The 18,921-nt window shown below is 42.2% G+C and overlaps 1 protein-coding gene across 1 annotated transcript; it reads right to left on the minus strand.

Moving 5' to 3' along the window:
* Nucleotides 1-32: 32 nt before the first annotated feature.
* CHORDC1 (cysteine and histidine rich domain containing 1) lies at nt 33-14,714 on the minus strand. Its single transcript, XM_082219517.1, has 11 exons — nt 14,489-14,714; nt 8,868-8,917; nt 8,260-8,316; nt 6,881-7,041; nt 5,156-5,256; nt 4,813-4,871; nt 3,530-3,600; nt 3,306-3,411; nt 2,587-2,706; nt 2,084-2,146; nt 33-1,219 (listed from the first exon to the last, which is right to left on the minus strand). Exons 1-11 carry the CDS (start codon nt 14,550-14,552, stop codon nt 1,067-1,069), a joined length of 1,005 nt encoding a protein of 334 aa, XP_082075643.1. The 5' UTR covers nt 14,553-14,714; the 3' UTR covers nt 33-1,066.
* Nucleotides 14,715-18,921: the final 4,207 nt, after the last annotated feature.

The raw sequence follows: 18,921 nt of genomic DNA on the forward strand, positions 1-18,921 counted from the left end.
ACTGTAGAAATCAGAAACTGAATGAAACCAGCTCCAGGTTAACTATTTATTCCATAAATTTATAAAAAGGTCTGAAGGGATGAGACCTTTAACAAATGTTCTTCATCAACAAAAATTACACACACATCCATGCAGGGGAAAAAACACTAGGAAAAGAAGTTGGTTTTTGTTTTTTTTAAAAAAAGAACCTTAATTATATTTTTTTAGGTGTTCCAGACACCTACTTTTTCCAGTTTCCCTATACAAATGAAATTCACGGCCGCAATATGGAAAAACTCATTTAACTTAACCACTGTTGTATATATATCTTTTTAATCCTCATGCTATAATTTAAAGCAAGTAGTTGCATTATTACACAGAATCAATTCTTTTCAAGGCAAAACAATTAAAAAGCACAGGCTGCTGAAGTGGTGACTTGGCTGAGTAACATTTCAAGCACTGAGGAAATCTTAACACAGTGTGGACCACAATATGAACGTATGTCGATGCTGAACCAGGATGCACGTACAGCTTTGGAATTCTAAAACTTAAAGTCGTGGTCCAGGGTTGATTGCTGCAGCAGCTGCCAAAACTGACAGCTGTATTAGGTTGTGAACATTGAGCCTGGCCCTACGCACTGCCAGTAAGCACCCCTGACAGAGTACTCACAATAGAACACAGCCATAAGCAAACAAAAGGTTGCATAACACTGCCCTACAATAGGGAGGAATAAACAAACAACTTCCTCAGCCCTTTTCTGGTGTTAAAAACAGGGACTTGCCAGGGGGAGAGAACCAGCGAGCAACGGCAGTGCTGAGAAGGTGGCAAAGGGCATCTTCCTCGGGTGCCTGTGGCTATTGGTTCCAACTGCTGCTGCTCACACCCACAACACTTCCATAAGCACCAGCCTTAACTGTCTGGGGGAGATCCAGTACAACAAACAAAACAAACATTGTGCTACTGAAAAGCCTAGAACTACACCCAATCTGGAATGCAACTTTTTTTGTGATTATGCAGAAAATTAAGTTACATTAAAACAGCAAAGTCACCACTTCACCAGGGGCAAAAACTGGCCTCTTCTCAGATTTCAAGCTTGCGCCGCAATTTCTTGCTGCTCTTTTGGTTTTACTTTGGATACTGGGAGTTCCAAGCCTGCCCATAGCATGGGCTCAGCTTTCCTCATTGTGAGCTCAATCTTTGTAGCCGTCATATTTACGTAACTCCTTTTCACATCAATCACCTGGAAGAAGACATGTACATTTCAGTTTACTACTTAACTGCATGCCTGATTAACACTAGAGAATTGAGTTTTTTTCCAGCTTGCTGCTATAAAGTAACTGCTTTTAAAAACAAAGAAGCAAAACCCAGAAAAAATATTGTAACTATTCGTAAGAGAAAATTTAAACATTGCCCTGTGTAACGTAGGACTAGAAAAATTAGCCTAAGTGTAAGGTCTAATGAATACAGATAAACAAATAAGTGCTTCCCTGTTGACATGTTCCAAGATACAAGTTGCCTCCTATGTTGAACACACACCCCTGACTGTTTTGCGCACAGATTATGCTGCTATCAAGGAAAGAGTGAATTGTTTACGAGCAGGCATTTACTTAAGAGCATTTTGCTCTAAACCAGATACTTACTAATTATGTCAAAACTGAAAAGCAGAAAGTTATGTTCAGGAAACTAAGCATAGAACTACAGCAAGACTGAGGAGCAGGAACAGCTTTAATATTACTCATCACAATGCCAGGATTTTTATTTTTACACAAAAGTAGACTATTTTAAATGCCTCAGGTTTGCAATAAATCAGAATACAAAAGGAACAAGGAAAGTGTAGATTTTATGATTTGTATCTTCAACTGCATTGAGATTAGTAGACTATTGAATGAGAGGTATTCTGTAGTTAGCATCTACTTATCCAACTAAGTTATACTCAGGAGTTAGTCATGTCCATTAATTTCAATGGATGTACTCTGAGCAGGACAAATGCAAGATATACATATCTTGTAGTACTTAATCTTGTCACTTAATCTTGCTACAAGCGCCTGGTCGTGATTTTGAACCTGCCTGAAGTTTACTTGAATGCAAATATGTATGTACTTACACCCCATAGATTCAGATTCTGATTAAATTCCTTATCACCTTCGAAGACAATATGGATATTTAACTGGAAGAGAAGGAAAAGATTATGCAGTAGCAGTAGTAGCTAAACATGCAGTATTTCAGCTTGCAATGCTAGAATGCAGAGGGGTTTTTGCCCAGGTGGGAGTTCCATTCATTCATTCACTCACTCACTCACTCACTCACCCCATAAAATTTATACATTGCTTGAGTGTGAAAAAGATAGAACAGTACACAAGATAAAACAGTAAAATCAAGAAATATTTACAACCCTGCTTTAAAACATACAAGTGGTAAAATGCTAAAACAGGTTAAAATTACCTAAACTTTCTAGGCAGCTGAGTAAGCTCGTCTAAACAAGAACGTTTTCAGCAGGCGCCGAGAAGAGTACAGTGAAGTTTCAAAATGCAGGTGCCACCACAGTAAACAATCAATTTGAACTTGGAGTTAAAACGGGAACAATACAGGCTAATTAGGGTAACTCACCACCGTGCTATTTGCTTCTACATGACTAAGTTCAGGAACGGAATTCTTGGCATAAATAGAAATTGTCACTTCACCTCCAGTTTGATGCCAATCGTGCCTGCATGGAACCACTTTTTTCTCCTGTAGGCGATTAGAGTTAAAGACACAAATCATGGTTTCAACCCATTTGCAAATACTTTCCTTGCTACTTATCTTTTTCCAAAGTACACTGGGCTCTATGGAGGCATAGCCTAAGACTCTTTCCATACCGATTCTTAACAATTCCTTCAATGTCATTGTTATTGCACCCCCCTCCCCCAATGTTCTATGGCTGAAGCCAGAAGCTCACTTTAACAGGATGGAAAGCGAGTCAATGTTTCAGCATTTGTCATCATTGTACAGTATATAGCCTAGGTAAAAGAAAACAAAAACAGAGAAACCGACAGAACCACGTTTCTGAAGAGATCTTTAATTAATTGAGGCACAACTTCTATGTTATGGTTCTATCTGGTTAGTTGCTCCACTGAACTTTGTGCCCTCTGTTTTATTCTGCAAAGTCCAAATATTGTCATCTCACTGCATTCAAGTCGTTGTTGTAAAGTGCAAGTTGATTGACCAATGATGGAAAAAGAAATATTCAAAGTTTCATACACAAGTCAGTCTATCCAAGCAGGTGTATTAATGTTTAGCAACACAGGTAAGAATAGTAAGCTATTAATAACACAGCCCTTGCTACTTACAGCATCCTTCTTAATCCATGCATGTATTCCTGTCGCACAACCCTCTTGAGACAAGAAAGTATTGAAGTCTGATGTTTTCCTCTTGCAGCAACTCCAGTATTTCATCCTGTGTATTAAGATTTAAAGACTCATATAAACAACTGCAACAAAACTAATCTCAAGTTTCATTGTGCCTAGCTAGCAGATGGTTAACAGAGAATTCGAGGAAGACACATACTACTAACCCTTCATGGAATATAGGGACACCTGCGTGGTATGTGCATGTTTCTTCCATGCTGTGTGGTCCTTCAAATGTCTAAGGGAAATAATAACAGACAAATAACGTTTTAGTAGTCATTGCATTAGATTATCGCTTTACAGCTTCCACCCAACAGCTGAGGTAGCCGCTTACAGTGCAATCCCAACCACATCTGCTCAAAAAGTCTATAGAATTCAATGGAGCTTACTCCCAGGTAGGTAAATTTAGGACTGCGGTTGTATCAAGTAGAAGCTCAGTTTCCTCCGGTTGACTGGTCCAATCAGTGCCAAAGCATTCGTTTGGGGGTCTAAGTAGAAACTTGTAACAATGCCCCCCACCTCCCACGTGAGCCATAACATGACCCATCCCATCCATGCAATCCCATCCATGAAAGAGATTTCTCCTTTAATTCTAAAATTACGCTTTTAACATTTCTGAAACTACACCATGGCACCATAGCCCACAATGGGACTCTTCTGCCATGCTCTCAACTCCCTCTATTTTTGTGCTATTTTTGTTTTAACATCTAAGCCTGAAGAATATAGTCTTACAACGCTTGCTGACTATTTCGTAACTTTTTAATTGGACCTAGGAAAATCTCTAATATTAATATGCCTGGGGTTTCCTTTCCTATCCTAAGAGGCTGTACTGTGTTATGATTGTTTTTAAATAGATTAAATTTTTTTTGCATGCTGTTAAATTTGTTGAAAGTTGCCTGGAGACTAACTGATGTTACATGACTAAATTAATAATAAATGATTTTCTGAACAGTAAACAGCCATAAATGTTTACATGTGCCAGTGCTGACCAAACACATGACAAAATTCTGATGGAAGTGTAATGTAGAAGCTTACACAATACTTTATAACTGTAAAAGAAATGAGTAACAGCTCACATTCTTGGCAGTGCAAAAACACATGCCCATACAAATATCCCTCACCTGTACTCAAGAACTATATGCTACAATAATTACTGGTGCGTGCCAAGAGACATCATGCAATATTGGGTAATGTGATCTGTACTGAAGTGATAACTTACTGATTGGTTTTATTTATAAAGATATTTTTATATTGCTGTACATAAAATAAATCAAAGGAGTTAACATACATGCACATATACAATAAATGCCACATTAAAATCTAAAATCCAAGAGCACCTAATTCCCTGCACAAGCTTGGCAGCAAAGAAAAGTTCTCGGCAACTTAGAAAAGGATGGGGAACTAAGGGGGTTTGAAGTGTGGCACATTTCCACAACATTGAGAAATTTACCTTTTTACAGCCTGCATTTTTACATGGAGTCCCAATCTTTATCTCATCACTATCATCCTCTGTAAAACAGGAATAGTTTGCTTTATAAGTCTTAAGAATTCACTTTCGTTTCTAAAGAAATGAGCAGAACTCAAGCATATAGGAGAATACAAATGACGTTTTCTACCCAAGATGTTTATCTTTCAGGAACTGTCTGCTATACAGACAGGATACTTCCATGTTCAGTGCTCTGAACTCCAAGGAGGGGTTCAATAATAATAGCAATAGATTCACTGAACCTATCTAGCACTGAGCTACAACACACTCAATTAGGTAAAAACATGAACCCTATCAAGCTATATACCGTTTTTTATTTCGTTTCCCGACGACAGCTTTAGCTTCTCTAATGCTTGCTTCAAGGAAGCAGATACTTTCAGCTCCAAGCAACTCATCGGCTCATCTGGGCTAAAGAAAGCAGAGGGAATAAGTTGTGTTACTTTTTAACGTGACAAAAACAATTCGTTTCAAAATACTTATGAAGTCTTCTAGAACACAGGTTTTTACAGGTGCATTAGGACAGATAAATAGGCTGCAGCCTGACCCAAGGTAGTTTGCACCAGCATGCACACATAAGTGCTGTATAAATACAGTGGTACCTTGACTAAAGTCCAGTCTATTATAAGTCCATTTTGGACTAAGTCCAATTGCAACCTGGAAATGAGTACTCTGGGTTCAGTCATTTTTTTGATATAAGTAGGGCCTAGTTGTTTTAGGGGTCGCTTTTCATCGTCTGGTTCCTGTTGAGTGTGTTTCATTTGTTAATTGAGTCCCTTGCTGCTAATCAGAGGCTTCCTGTTGAGTCTGCCAGCTGTTGCAACACAGAGGTGATATTTGGAGGTTTCGTTTTTGGTTTGTGTGGCTTTTTCGGTTTTTTGACTGTGACGTCGTTTTATGGGACCGACCTGTGACTGTGAGTTGTGACTTTGTTTTTGTGACTGTGTGGAACCCAGTTCAGCTACTGGCTGATTGTGTGACTGCAGAAATGGATAAAAGCCCCCCATTCAAACAATGACTATCATCAGTGCACATAAGAAAAACAATTAATGGTAATTTTTTTTTATCTACAATACCGTCATTTTTATTTTATAGTACAGCACATTGATTATTGCCTTTTATGGATCAATGGTCTCCTTAGACAGTAAAATTCATGTTAAATTGCTGTTTTAGGGGGTGTTTTTCATTGTCTAGAACAGATCAATCCATTTTCAATTACTTTCTATGGGAAAGCACACCTTGCTTTAAGTCCGCTTTGTTTTAAGACCGGACTTCTGGAACGGATTACAGTCTTAAATCAAGGTAGCACCATAAATGGAAAAATGGGGATTATAATTTGGATCTGACTAAAGGTGCACCCAGGGTCTGAAAAGGTTGAGAAGTACTTTTCTGGAATTTTCATCGAGAACTTTCATATAAACACAGTAAGCTACCTTATAGCAGCTTGTATGACTGGCCCCTCAAGCCCAATACTGTCTAGCCTGACAAGGAGTGGCTCTCCAATACCTTTCGCACTCTTGCCTCCAGGTCCTTTAACTGGAGGTGCCTGGGATAGAATGGCAACTTCCATTATGAGAAGCTTATGTTTATTCTGTAAGCTATAGTTGTTCTCTTTCCATTTCCCATGACTTTCATCCGTGCAAACTCTAAAAACAGCAAACCAATTCCAGTCCCAGAGAAGAGGAATAAGCCCCAAGACCCAGCAAAGGATGCTCAGGCTCTGGAGGAAGAGAAATGACTCTGCTCTCCTATACATGGTTTAAAGAAGCTTCGCCATCTGACTCAAGAGTTTCATCACTACTGGATGCATATTATTCCCCCCAGAGACAAGAAGCGCTTTTCCCCTTTGCCTGATATTTGGTCAAAGAAACAAGGCACCTTCTGACTGCATCCTGAAGCTGCTCAACTGCAAAATATACACATAAAGCAGGTTTTAACATTATATATCCACTCCCAAAACGCTGGAAAACGGGGCATATATAAGTAAGATAGATAGATAGTAATTTGGCACAAATGCCCACTCTCAGGACAATACCTTGGCCTTTGTATTGCTTCCACAGGCTTTGGTGCCTGAATTATGTGTTCTTGAAATTTAGGCTTCAGGTCAGCTAACTCCTTTCGCTCAGAGGTAGTTTTAACTTCAGGTTTGACAGGTTCAGGGGGCTTCTCACTATTATGGAAGCCCTTTGTACAGCCCTGATAACAACAACAACAATAATAATGTTATTATTTATACCCCGCCCATCTGGCTGGGTTTCCCCAGCCACTCTGGGCAGCTTACAACACATAAAATCATGTATGTATTACAGTAGTAACAGTACCTAACGTTGACTGTATATTCAGCTCTAACAATGCAATTTCTTAAGCTAGTTCTGCCACTTCAGCGCTTAATATTTAGAAGTAAATACTAGGGTTAAATACAGACATTCAGATCAACTTCCTCCCATCAGTTTCTCAAATGCAGCAACCTATGGTCTTTTAAGTTATTACATGCAGGCCTGTGCAGACAGGTACACTCGCCCCAAGCCTCAGAGGGCTAAGCTGGCCGGGGGACCTGTTGGACCATGACAGGAACAAGACTCCTGCCCCATGCCTCAGACAAGCTCAGCACAGCCCTGCACACACACATGGTTTTAAAGGTCTTCCATACCTATTAGAATCATACAAACTAATAGCAGATTCAGTTATTCTACTGTCAATCATTATCTAGCCCAAACAGTAGCATTCATGTGTAAGAGGGAAGCAGCAGGTTCAGGGAAGCACATCAAAATATTTAGGGGGAAAACCAAAGAGCCTAGTGAGGACTAAGCATGCACGGTGACCTTGGAACAGAATGTTAGGGAGAGAAATGAAATGGAGTAACCTGGAAAATGGCATGGCTAGCACACACACTACAACTTTTGATTCAGGCCTCTCTTTTATAATCAAAATGCCAAGAAATAATTGAAACACCTGCAGAGAAGACACACACTTTCTTCACTTGAAGGCAGCTGATTTGACTACTCCATGTCAGTGGCAAACAGTTGTATAACATCTACAGGTGAAGCTACAAGCAAATGCAGGTTTTTAGAACCTGATTTTTCTAAGTGTGCCTTGAGCAACCTGTGGCCCTAATGTTGCCTATGCCAGACATAGGCAAACTCGGGCCTCCAGATGTTTTGGGACTACAACTCCCATCATCCCTAGCTAACAGGACCAGTGGTCAGGGATAATGGGAGTTGTAGTCCCAAAACAGCTGGAGGACTGAGTTTGCCTATGCCTGGTCTAAGCTAAAATGCGAGCCAGAGTCTAGCAACAACTGGAAGGCCACATGCTGCCCATTCCTGTTCTAAGGGATTCCCACCCCCTCAAATGAGCAACTTTCAATTTTTCATTTGTAGTAAAATACAACCATTACAAATTATTAATACATACCGCAATGCTTAAGAAGTCAGAAAAGTCTGTTGTCCTTCTTTTACAGCATGACCAGCCCTGTAAGATACAAGCCATGCATTTACCATCTTAACATCAAAAACAACTAAGGAGAAAAAAAGTGAATGTTTCCCCAATGCGAGATAACAAAGCTACACGAAAAGACCATAAATTATTCAACAGCTGGTACAGCAATGTAGGGCCCAATCTTTCAAATTCCCAAGACATGTTATTTTTAGATAAAGTGATAATCATCACTTTGTTAAAAAGCAATAAAAACTTACTAAACATTCCAACCCTGGTATCCAGCAATACACAATAACAAGTGTCACCAACATACTTTGGGAGAGATGTACTGTGGCATAAGGTTCAATAGAGACCTGGAACGTGTTTAACACAATGCATTCAAGTGATCACTGCTGTCTGGAACAGCTTATGTTTCTATAATAACTAAACAGGGTAAATCTTTTATTTCAAGAAAAAAGTGGGCATTCCACCAAACTCAAGCAGATTGATACATCAAAGGTCACGAAGGGAATTGAAATATTGCCACGAGCATGATTTAGTTGAAGTTTTGGAAGGCTTTTCAACAATTATGTTTGTACACCTACTTTAAGAGCATCATGAAAGACTGGTACTCCTGGGTGATAGGTACAGGACTCTAAAAGAAGGAGAAAAAAGGATTAGCAGAGGACAGCAGTGATACCATCCCTAAAGCTACAAGTTATATTTAGCAAAGTAAGTTAATCAGTCTTGTGATTGCTGTCAATATTTTCATATTCATCAAGGCTCAATATCATGTAGCAGCACACTGAACACTTTTTCAGTTGGAAACAGAACACAGAATTCAGGAAACACAAGCGGTTGTTACAAAATACTCCCTTTGGACGTTTGTGTGCTTTCCTGGATGACATGTTATCTATAAAATCCAGAAATGAATTGAGGCATAAAATTAAATATACATTTTAATAAGTAGAAATACCCAGCCTAAACTATTAGGTGGATTTGTAGTTGGGTTGAATGACCAAATCCAAAGAGTGCTCATTAATGGTTCCTCACCATCCTTGAAAAAAGGGACAAGTGGAGTGCCACAGGATTCTGCCCTGGGCCTGCTGTTTTTCAGCATCTTTATGAATTAATTGGATGAAGGAATTGAGGAGATGCTCAATTCTGCCAATGACACCAAACAGGGGGTAGGGGATGGGTGGACAGGTAGCCAATAACGCTGAATACTGAACTGGTTTGGAGAACTGGGCCCAAACTAACAAAATGAATTTCATGGGACAAATACAAGGTTTTAAACTTAGGCCGAAAGAACCAGCAGCACAAATAGCAGACCATGATATGAACATGAATCAACAATGTGAAGCTACAGGGTGGAATGCTAACGCTACTCTAGGCTGCAACAACAGAAGTACAGTGTCAAGGGAAGTAATTGTACCACTCTATTCTGCCTTGGTCAGACCACACCTGGAATACTGTGTCCAGTTCTGGACTCCACAATTTAAGGAGGATACTGACAATCTGGAATGTGTATAGAAGAGGGCAACCAAAATGATCAAGGGTCTGGAAACCAAGCTTTATGAGGAATGGTTGAGGGAATTAGGTATGATTACCCTATTAAGAAGGAGATAGGATAGCTTCAAATATCTAAAGGGCTGTCACATGGAAGATGGAGCAACTTCTCCTACTCTGAAAGGTAGGACCTGAACAAATGGCTTCAAGTTATAAGAATGGAGATTCCAACTAAACATCAGGAAGAACTTTCTGAAGTTAAGAGCTGTTAGATAGTGGAAGGACTCTTCCAGGATGTGGTGGACACTCCATCACTAGAGGTTTTAAGGAGAGGTTAAATTACCATCTGCCATGGATGCTTCAGTTGAGATCCCTGCATTGAAGGGGGTTGGACTAGATGAGGCCCCCAGGATCCCTTCCAACTCTATAATTATATGATTCTATGACCCAGCTCCACTGGCACTGCCTATATCACATACAATTGAAACATGAATACCATACAAGAAAGAGGTCACGGCTAGGATTCAAGTAGAGTGTTTTGGACTTGTATTTCTTTAAGCACTCTACTTGTAACTGATGGGGATTTCAAAGGAGAAGGGCATTTAAAAGATGAGATCCTACCAGGTGTGCCCAAATCATTTGACATGCCTAAAGTAGGTCTTTGGATTCCAGCTTAAGTGTTTGCAATGGACTCATGTACCACTTCCTAAGCGTGCAAACAAGTTTCAAGGAGCTACATAACACTTTTCCAGAACAAGTAACCAAATAAACATAGGGCAGTTTTGAAACCCACAATTTATATATAAAGTTCCACAATCCAACACCAAAATACTGGCCTGAAATGTCTAGGCAAAGCATACTTTGTGGAGTAAGGAGAAAGAGGAAATGGACTGTCTCTCTCTTTCTTACCTGTTAGTCATTTCTTACCCCACCCCCCTGCAGGATTTGCATCCTGAAAAGTGGGATGTAAGTAATTATAAATAAGAACTTGTGCCCACTATCCAGGCAGTAGTAGTTCAGGTACAGTTCAGGTGATGCACGGCAAGCACTTATTCCTCAACAAGCAAACACAATACAGCATCTCAACTTCACATGAAAGTAAGGCACCTTAAACATTAAGTTTCTATTCCAGCAAAACACCTGACATATCCAGACCTTTCCCCATCCAAGAAGTAGACCACTTCAGAAGCAGTCTGCTGATACAATTAAAAATCTTCCACAGTCTAACTTCAACATATCTTTCTTCCTAAGCTTGCCAGTCAAACAAAAGTACTAACAGAATCTTTTACTAATGACAATATATTCATATGATGCCTTTCTCACCCTCCAGACCAGAATGTAATACCAGCTTAGTGGATACAGATCTGCTGTCTTAGCAGCAGGACCAGATGAGTTACTAAATGCCAGAATACAAGTGAAAAACGGGCATTATTTGCTTTCTGGAACTCATATAAATTGTGACGCCATTCTGACAACAGAATCCCCATGCTTAGTAGAATATATACCGGTAAATTCAGAAGAAGTTGAAATGGCAGTTCTATTATATACTTGTTCCAAATAAGAATCATTAACTTGCTTACAGTTCTATCATACATAGCACAGACCCAGTTGTTTCCAAGTTCAAGACGTCTTATCCTGTTATGATAAACAGTATGCCCAGTGCAATCAAACCTCAAAACATTAAATATAATATAAAATAAATTAAGCAGCATTTTTTTTACAATACTGAACATCCTACTGACATTCTTAGTCCTAACACTGAGCTCTTTGAAGTGAAAAAGTTGTTACTGATCAGTATCTACAGTAGAACATCTGAATTACTATGGGTGTACCAGTCTAGATGGAAAAAATAAGCAAATTGCAGGTGCCACACATGTAATTATTCGAATGACTAACAGGAGTCTCAAAGGTGCTGAGAATTGCAAAGATGAAATGTTTGGATTTCTTCACAGTGGGACCACATTCATATCAACACTCAACTCTTCCTTCTTCTGCTCTTTTCAGTAATGCCAGATCACTTATGTCAGGCGTGGTTACCTTTCACCCACCAGTAGTTGCAATAACTCCCATTGGCCCCAGCAAGCATGGCCAATGGCCAGGGATAATGGGAGTTGTAGTGCAGCAACATCTAGAGCAGGGATCAACAAACTTTTTCAGCCGGGGGCTGGTCCACTGTCCCTCAGACCTTGTGGGGGGCCAGACTGTACTTTTTCTTGGGGGGGGGCGAATTCCTATGCCCCACAAATAACCCAGAGATGCATTTTCAATAAAAGCACACATTGTACTCATGTAAAAACACCAGGCAGGCCCCACAAATAACCCAGAGATGCATTTTCAATAAAAGGACACATTCTACTCATGTAAAAACACGCTGATTTCTGGATCGTCCGTGGGCTGGATTTAGAAGGCAATTGGGCCGGATCCGGCCCCAGGGCCTTAGTTTACCTACCCATGATCCAGAGGGCCAAAGATTCCCTACACCTGATTTACACAGCTCCACCCTGCTTCAAAACCACTCCTTATATCAGTCCTCATTCCCCACTAAAGGAGCCCATATGTGTAACTGCATTTACCTGCAGTCACCCTGTCATTCGTCCATTCCTCCCTCTCCACTAGTTTATTATGGTTGCCCCCTCTTACTTCATTGTTCCCACCCGCTAGACCAAATTTACAGTTTAAGCTTGTCATAGTAAGATCATAGAATCAGATTCGGAGGCTAGGTGGGTTGTAAGCCCTCTGGCCCACCCACCTCCCTGCTCAATTCAGGAAGTATGGAGTACTGTATGTGTTTCGCTATGTTAGTATAATGCCATATTGTGATACCACCTCTCAGGGTTGTATGCTGTAAGTTTCCAGGGTGAAATCATAGATCTGTTATTTTTAAAACACCACTTGAACAGCACTCCCCCGCTTGCACCCCAGGACTCTGCATTCTGCATGGGCATTTGTATCACATGTGCTACTAAGGCTCATCTCCCAAGATAACTTAATGTTGCTTTGTAACTCAAGACCAGTATCAGTGCATGGCAACAAAACATGATGTTCCCAAAACAAGCACAAAACATTATCCATGCCAGGAGAGGACAAAACAACTGATGCAGGGTCTTCTCTATTGTTGACTTAAAGCCCTCAGAAACTATCCTGTTCCCAAAGAGGTATTTGAACAATGTTGCTGATAAGCAGCACAGAGCACCTGCTGTATCTTAGTTCAACCTACGCGATATGGGAGAGGAGGAACGCATTATTCTAATACAATTTAGTGTCAATTGTGTGTCTAACAAGTATTTCTTCTATAAGTCTTTTACACATACATTTGTTACATTTATAACCACGATGCTATGGGGAAAGAAGAGTGTGCAAGTCGTACATAAACAAACACACTTTCCAAGTAGCCCTATCACTATACAGTATTAGGAAAAAATCCAAAAGTGATACGATACAGTGGTACCTCTGGTTACAAATTTAATTCGTTTCAGAGGTCCGTTCTTAACCTGAGGTACCACTTTAGCTAATGGGGCCTCCCGCTGCTGCCGCGCCACCGCCGCACAATTTCTGTTCTCATCCTGTGGTAAAGTTCTTAACCCGAGGTACTACTTCCGGGTTAGCGGAGTCTGTAACCCGAAGTGTTTGTAAGCAGTCAGTGCAGATGATACTGAGCTAAATGGCCCAATTGTCTGTTCCAATTGAAGGCAGCTTCCTATGCTCCATGGTCACCCAATGAGCTTAATCATCATCATCATCATCATCATCATCATCATCATTTATTATTTATATGCCGCCCATCTGACTGGGTTGCCCCAGCCACTCTGGGAGGTGATGACGAGGGAAGAAGCTGACCCTGGATCTGCCTGGTCCTAACAGGACACTCAATTTCCCCTCATTCCTGGGCTGCCGCTCATGCTGGCCAGGACTAACAGGAGCTGGGATTCCAGCCCGGCCATGGAGGGTGAGGACTCATCAGGTGGGGGGGGGGGGAGAGAGAGAGAGAGACAAAGACTCCTCTAACCACTTGTTTTGATGGTTAGAATCAAGGGAAGGGAAGGAATGCATGTAGGCCACCTTGAGCTCCTTGGAGAAAAGATAGGATATGAACAAAACACATACAGTATCTATAAAGTATAGAATAGCGGGTGAGGACATGCATAGGTGCATGAGGCTACAACACTCCCTTGAATGGCCTCAGGCCTGTCACTCCTCTCCCCCTCTCTCTTAGCCTGGCCCACCTCACGGAGTTGTTGTGAGTATGAAATCAAGGGGGGGGGGGAGATCTGTGCAGCTCCCAACCTTGAGCTCCTTAGAGAAAAGATAATATATAACAGAATACAACACACACACACACACATATATACAGTATACGGGATGAAGACACACGTGTGTAGGGAGAGAGAGCGAGACTGCTCTAACCACCACACCACACTCCCCTGAATGACCTTAGGCCAGTCAAGAGGGGGGAGCTCTGCATAGCCCCCCCCCCAGCTCCTTAGAGAATAATATATAATACAATATAAATACACTCACACAGAGTATATGCAATGGGATGAGGATGTGCGTAGGGAGAGAGCGCGAGACTGCTCTAACCACTAGGACACACTCCCTCGCATGGCAACTCTCTCTCCCCCCCCCCTCAGCCTGGCCTACCTCACGGGGTGGTTGTGAGGGCGGAGTGGAGAGCAGAAAAGGTACCATTGTAATAGAATAATATCCTATTATTCCTCACCGTCCCCGTTGGCCTCGGGGTCGAAGCGCTGCCCGCAGCCCCGGTTGTAGCACAGCAGAGCCATGGCCGAGAAGCGACGAGGAAGGAGCCCGGCGGTTGCGAGCGGAGAGGGAGCCGAGCAGAAGCCGCCGCTGAGCTGACGGGAAAGGAAGAGGCTCTCGCGCGCTCTTTCCGGAAAAAGCCGGGCGGAAGCTTCGGCGCGGGAGGGGGGGACCCTTCGCGAAACTTCGGAGGAGGGAATGCTCAGGGCGCACGCGCAGGGCGCTTCGGCCGGCGCGAGGGAAGGTGGACTGTGGGGGGGGGGGGAGGCGGAACGGCGACGCGAGAAACGCACATGCGCAGTGCGGGGTGAGGTAGGTGGTGTGTCAGAGAGCGGGGGCGGGGCTTAAGTATTGCGCGAGCGTCTGAGGGCACGGCAATGATTGGATGGCGGGACTTTTTTTTAAAAAAAGAGGCGCAGGTTCGATGGAAATACGGTAACTGGCGCTGCAGATATTTATATGCATTTGTTCTGTCCGGATCAGTTTATTTGGAATGGTGCATGTTAAGTTGTGGTTAAACATATCAGACGACACAGCGATTCTTCAAACAGCTGTTGTTTATTCACAGGCCAGAACAGAACTGAACTGAAGGGTCTTCTCATAAGGTGGCCAAAGTATTGGAGCCTCAGCTTCAGGATCTGTCCTTCCAGTGAGCACTCAGGGCTGATTTCCTTCAGAATGGATAGGATTGATCTTCTTGCAGTCCATGGGACTCTCAAGAGTCTCCTCCAGCACCATAATTCAAGAGCATCAATTCTTCGGCGATCAGCCTTCTTTATGGTCCAGCTTTCATTTCCATACATCACTACTGGGAAAACCATAGCTTTAACTATACGGACCTTTGTCGGCAAGGTGATGTCTGCTTTTTAAGATGTTGTCTAGGTTTGCCATCGCCTTTCTCCCAAGGAGCAGGCGTCTTTTAATTCCGTGGCTGCTGTCACCATCTGCAGTAATCATGGAGCCCAAGAAAGTAAAATCTCTCACTGCCTCCATTTCTTCCCCTTCTATTTGTCAGGAAGTGATGGGACCAGTGGCCATGATCTTTGTTTTTTTGATGTTGAGCTTCAGACCATATTTTGCGTTCTCTTTCACCGTCATTGAAAGGTTCTTTAATTCCTCCTCACTTTCTGCCATCAAGGTTGTGTCATCTACATATCTGAGGTTGTTGATATTTCTTCAGGCGATCTTAATTCCGGCTTGGGATTCATCCAGCCCAGCCTTTCGCATGATGAGTTCTGCATATAAGTTAAATAAGCAGGGAGACAATATACAGCCTTGCCATACTCCTTTCCCAGTTTTGAACCAATCAGTTGTTCCATATCCAGTTCTAAGTGTAGTTCTAACATGCCAGGTTAGGGAAGGCTGTTACAAGGGATAACACTAAGGCTTCTCTACCTTTAAAAATTGTACAGTCAATAGGAATTTGGGCGTGTTCCAGCTGTCAGTCATGCAGGAGTGACAATAGCTGCCTTTGCTTAAATTCTTTCTCTCAAAAGAGACCTTTGTCCTCCTTTGTTTTTCCTTCATTCTCTGTCTCTCTTTAAAAAAGGGGGGTGGGGTGGGGAGGGAGCTCTAAGCAAAGAAGGAAAATGGGGTTGACAGTACCTTCTGCAGTCTATCTTTGAGTCAAGGTGTCAAAGACCAACAATACAGAAAATCAAAGTCAATTCTCTCCACCTCGAATCTTCAAAAACCCCATTGGACTATCCTGCATCTTAAGTTTTCAAAACTCGATGGACAAAGAAAATACCCTTAGATCTCCCCATAAACAGAACACTTTAAATGCACAGCTGTGAAGTGATCACAGAAATCCATAAAGGCTTATATTTTCATGAATTCTTACTTAACACACAAAATATCTGTGTTGGAGTCTCCTGTAGAGAGAACCATCTGTGATGTTAAACTGTCTTAAGCTTCCACCCCCCTCCCCCCTTTTTCTAAGCAAAAAAAAAAAAAAAATTGCTTCTTTGATACCGCACAAGTATGCGCACGCAAAAAGGCCTTGGCTTTTCTTTTCTTAAAAAGGCATATTTTATTTTGCTCGTGACATGATGTGTTCCCAGCAAAGCGGCAGGTTTGGGATAATTAGCTCAGCGAAGCCTTTGCGGATTCAAATGTCTGGGCCAAGAGCTCTCTGGTGAAGCCAGATGTCGCCCTGTTGAAAATTTTCTAGCTCCTTGGTGGAGCTAGAAGCAGAATGATCTGTTTTGATGAGTGACATTCATCAAAGTTTTCAAGGAAGCCTGGGTTTATTTGGATGCATCAGAGGACAACGACAATAGACAGTAAGTTTTCTTGAGAGAAAGCATGGCCTCCAAGATCCATTTTCCCTTGCTCTATGCAGCCTCAGGAGAGTGCTAGTATGTTCTAGGTTGTGATCCCAGTTCATGTGTGTCAGGGCTGCTACCCAGTCCCAGCTCACATAGGACCACGCTAGCCAGCGTTCGCGTTATAAGAGTCTTTATTGGGTTACAGGTTCCATTTCCGAACTGCAATGTGCAGCCCTACGTCTTCTACGTTAGACCGGCGAAGACCCGTCTGAGTCTCCGCCTCTAGCACACCAGCTTAATACCCTAGCCTTGCTCCACCTCTTACGCCTTTCCTTCCGTCTCTGGGTCCTTCTGCCCCCCGGGGTCTCCTCCTTCCTACTCTCTTCTGACGCTGACCCCCCGGACCCTTCCGCCTCCTTGCGGCGGGCTTTGGGACCTGGCTCACTCTCCGGGCTGCTTACTGCGCCAGCTTCCGCTGCATTTGAACTTGGCGTGCGCGCCCAACCCTCTACCTTCCTCTTAACCGTTTCCTCGCTCCCTGATGTGGGCGTGACTACTCCTGACTCATACCCTCCCTCCTGCTGAAAGCCTCCGGAACCTGATGCCTGGTCCCCTTTCTCCCCGCTGCTCCCAGCTGGGCACGTTGGTCCCGATTTCCAGCTGCTGCTCTCTGATTCCTCTCTGGCCCCTTCTTCCTGGGGTGTCCCCCTTCTTTCCCCCCTTGCTCTGACCGCTGGCGCTCCCTTCTGGGAATCCTCGGACTCACTGGACAGGCTCGGGGATCTCGGGTCGTCATCCCCACTCATCCTTCCTTCATATTCCTCCCCCTCGCTCTCTGTTTCCTCCCTTTTCTGCATCTCTGCTCCTGAACCCCTGACAATGTGGATCACTGGACTGCTTCTGCGCTCTAGGAAAAAGGATGGGGTACAATTTTATTCATTGAATTTATATCCCACCTTTTCCTCTAAGGAACTCAAGGTGTATGTTGTTCTCCCTCATTTTATCCCAGAACAACTTTGCAAGGTCGTTTAGGCTGAGAGATGGCGACTGGCCTAGGGTTGCCATGTTTCAAGAAGTAAAATTCCTGACACCCTCAAAGTTGGTGGACAGGGCGAGAGGCAAAAGTGGTCAGAGCGACAATTGAGATTGTTACCTTTATACAGTAGATTAGCAGTATTAGCTCAAGGGCACATTCCAGTCAGGCAAAAACCACTGAGGTGGGTACTTAGCAAGTTGGGTGTGGGGTTTTGCTTAGGGAGAGAGACCTGGAGTAGCCCTCGAATAAAATTTAAGATATTAACAGATGCCAAAGAAAGAGGTGGATTTGCCCTGCCAGACCTTAAACTTTATTATGAATCAGCCGCTTTTTGTTGGCTGAGAGAATGGATGCTTCTTGAAAACACTGATGTGTTGGATTTGGAAGGTTTCAACAATGTATTCAGTTGGCATGCATATCTGTGGTATGATTAGGTCAAAGCACACAAAGCGTTTAAAAACCATATTGTTAGAAAAGCACTGTATAATGTCTGGATAAGATATAAGGACTTGTTAGAAAATAAAACCCCAAGATGGCTGCCACCAATGGAAGCAAAGGCTCAGAAAAAACTCAATATGGAGGATGCTGGAATGAAGTTATATGGCTTTAGTAGAAATGTTATAAAGAATTAAGCAAAAACAGATTGTTAATGGGCCAAAGTGGAAAATTTAAGGTTAGATTGTGTTAAGAAAAATTATAGAACAAAAATTGAGAAAGATGGAAAGGATTTGCTGAAATAGCTAATTGAACTAGAATACAAAAAAGGGAGGTGTGAGGAGGTTGATAAAACAAGTAAATGAAAGGTAAAGATACGGAAATATTGGATGTGTTTTTAAATGTTTTTCTTTTTCTTGTTGTTTTGCTGTATTGTTTTTTGTTTTTCTTTTTATTTCTGATGTACTGTAAGGCATTGTTTTGTTCTGTTTAATCTTTTATTGTTTCTTCCTTCCTCTTTTTTGTAACTATTAAACCTCTAATAAATATCATTTAAAAAAAGAGAGAGAGAGACCTGGAGTAGCCCATTCATCCTCCTGAACTGAGGTTCCACATCTGTGCTCTAGAAGGTGAGAATGTGGAGAGCTTCCT

This window comes from Podarcis vaucheri (assembly GCF_965113315.1).
Source record: "Podarcis vaucheri genome assembly, chromosome: 4".
NCBI lineage: Eukaryota > Metazoa > Chordata > Lepidosauria > Squamata > Lacertidae > Podarcis > Podarcis vaucheri.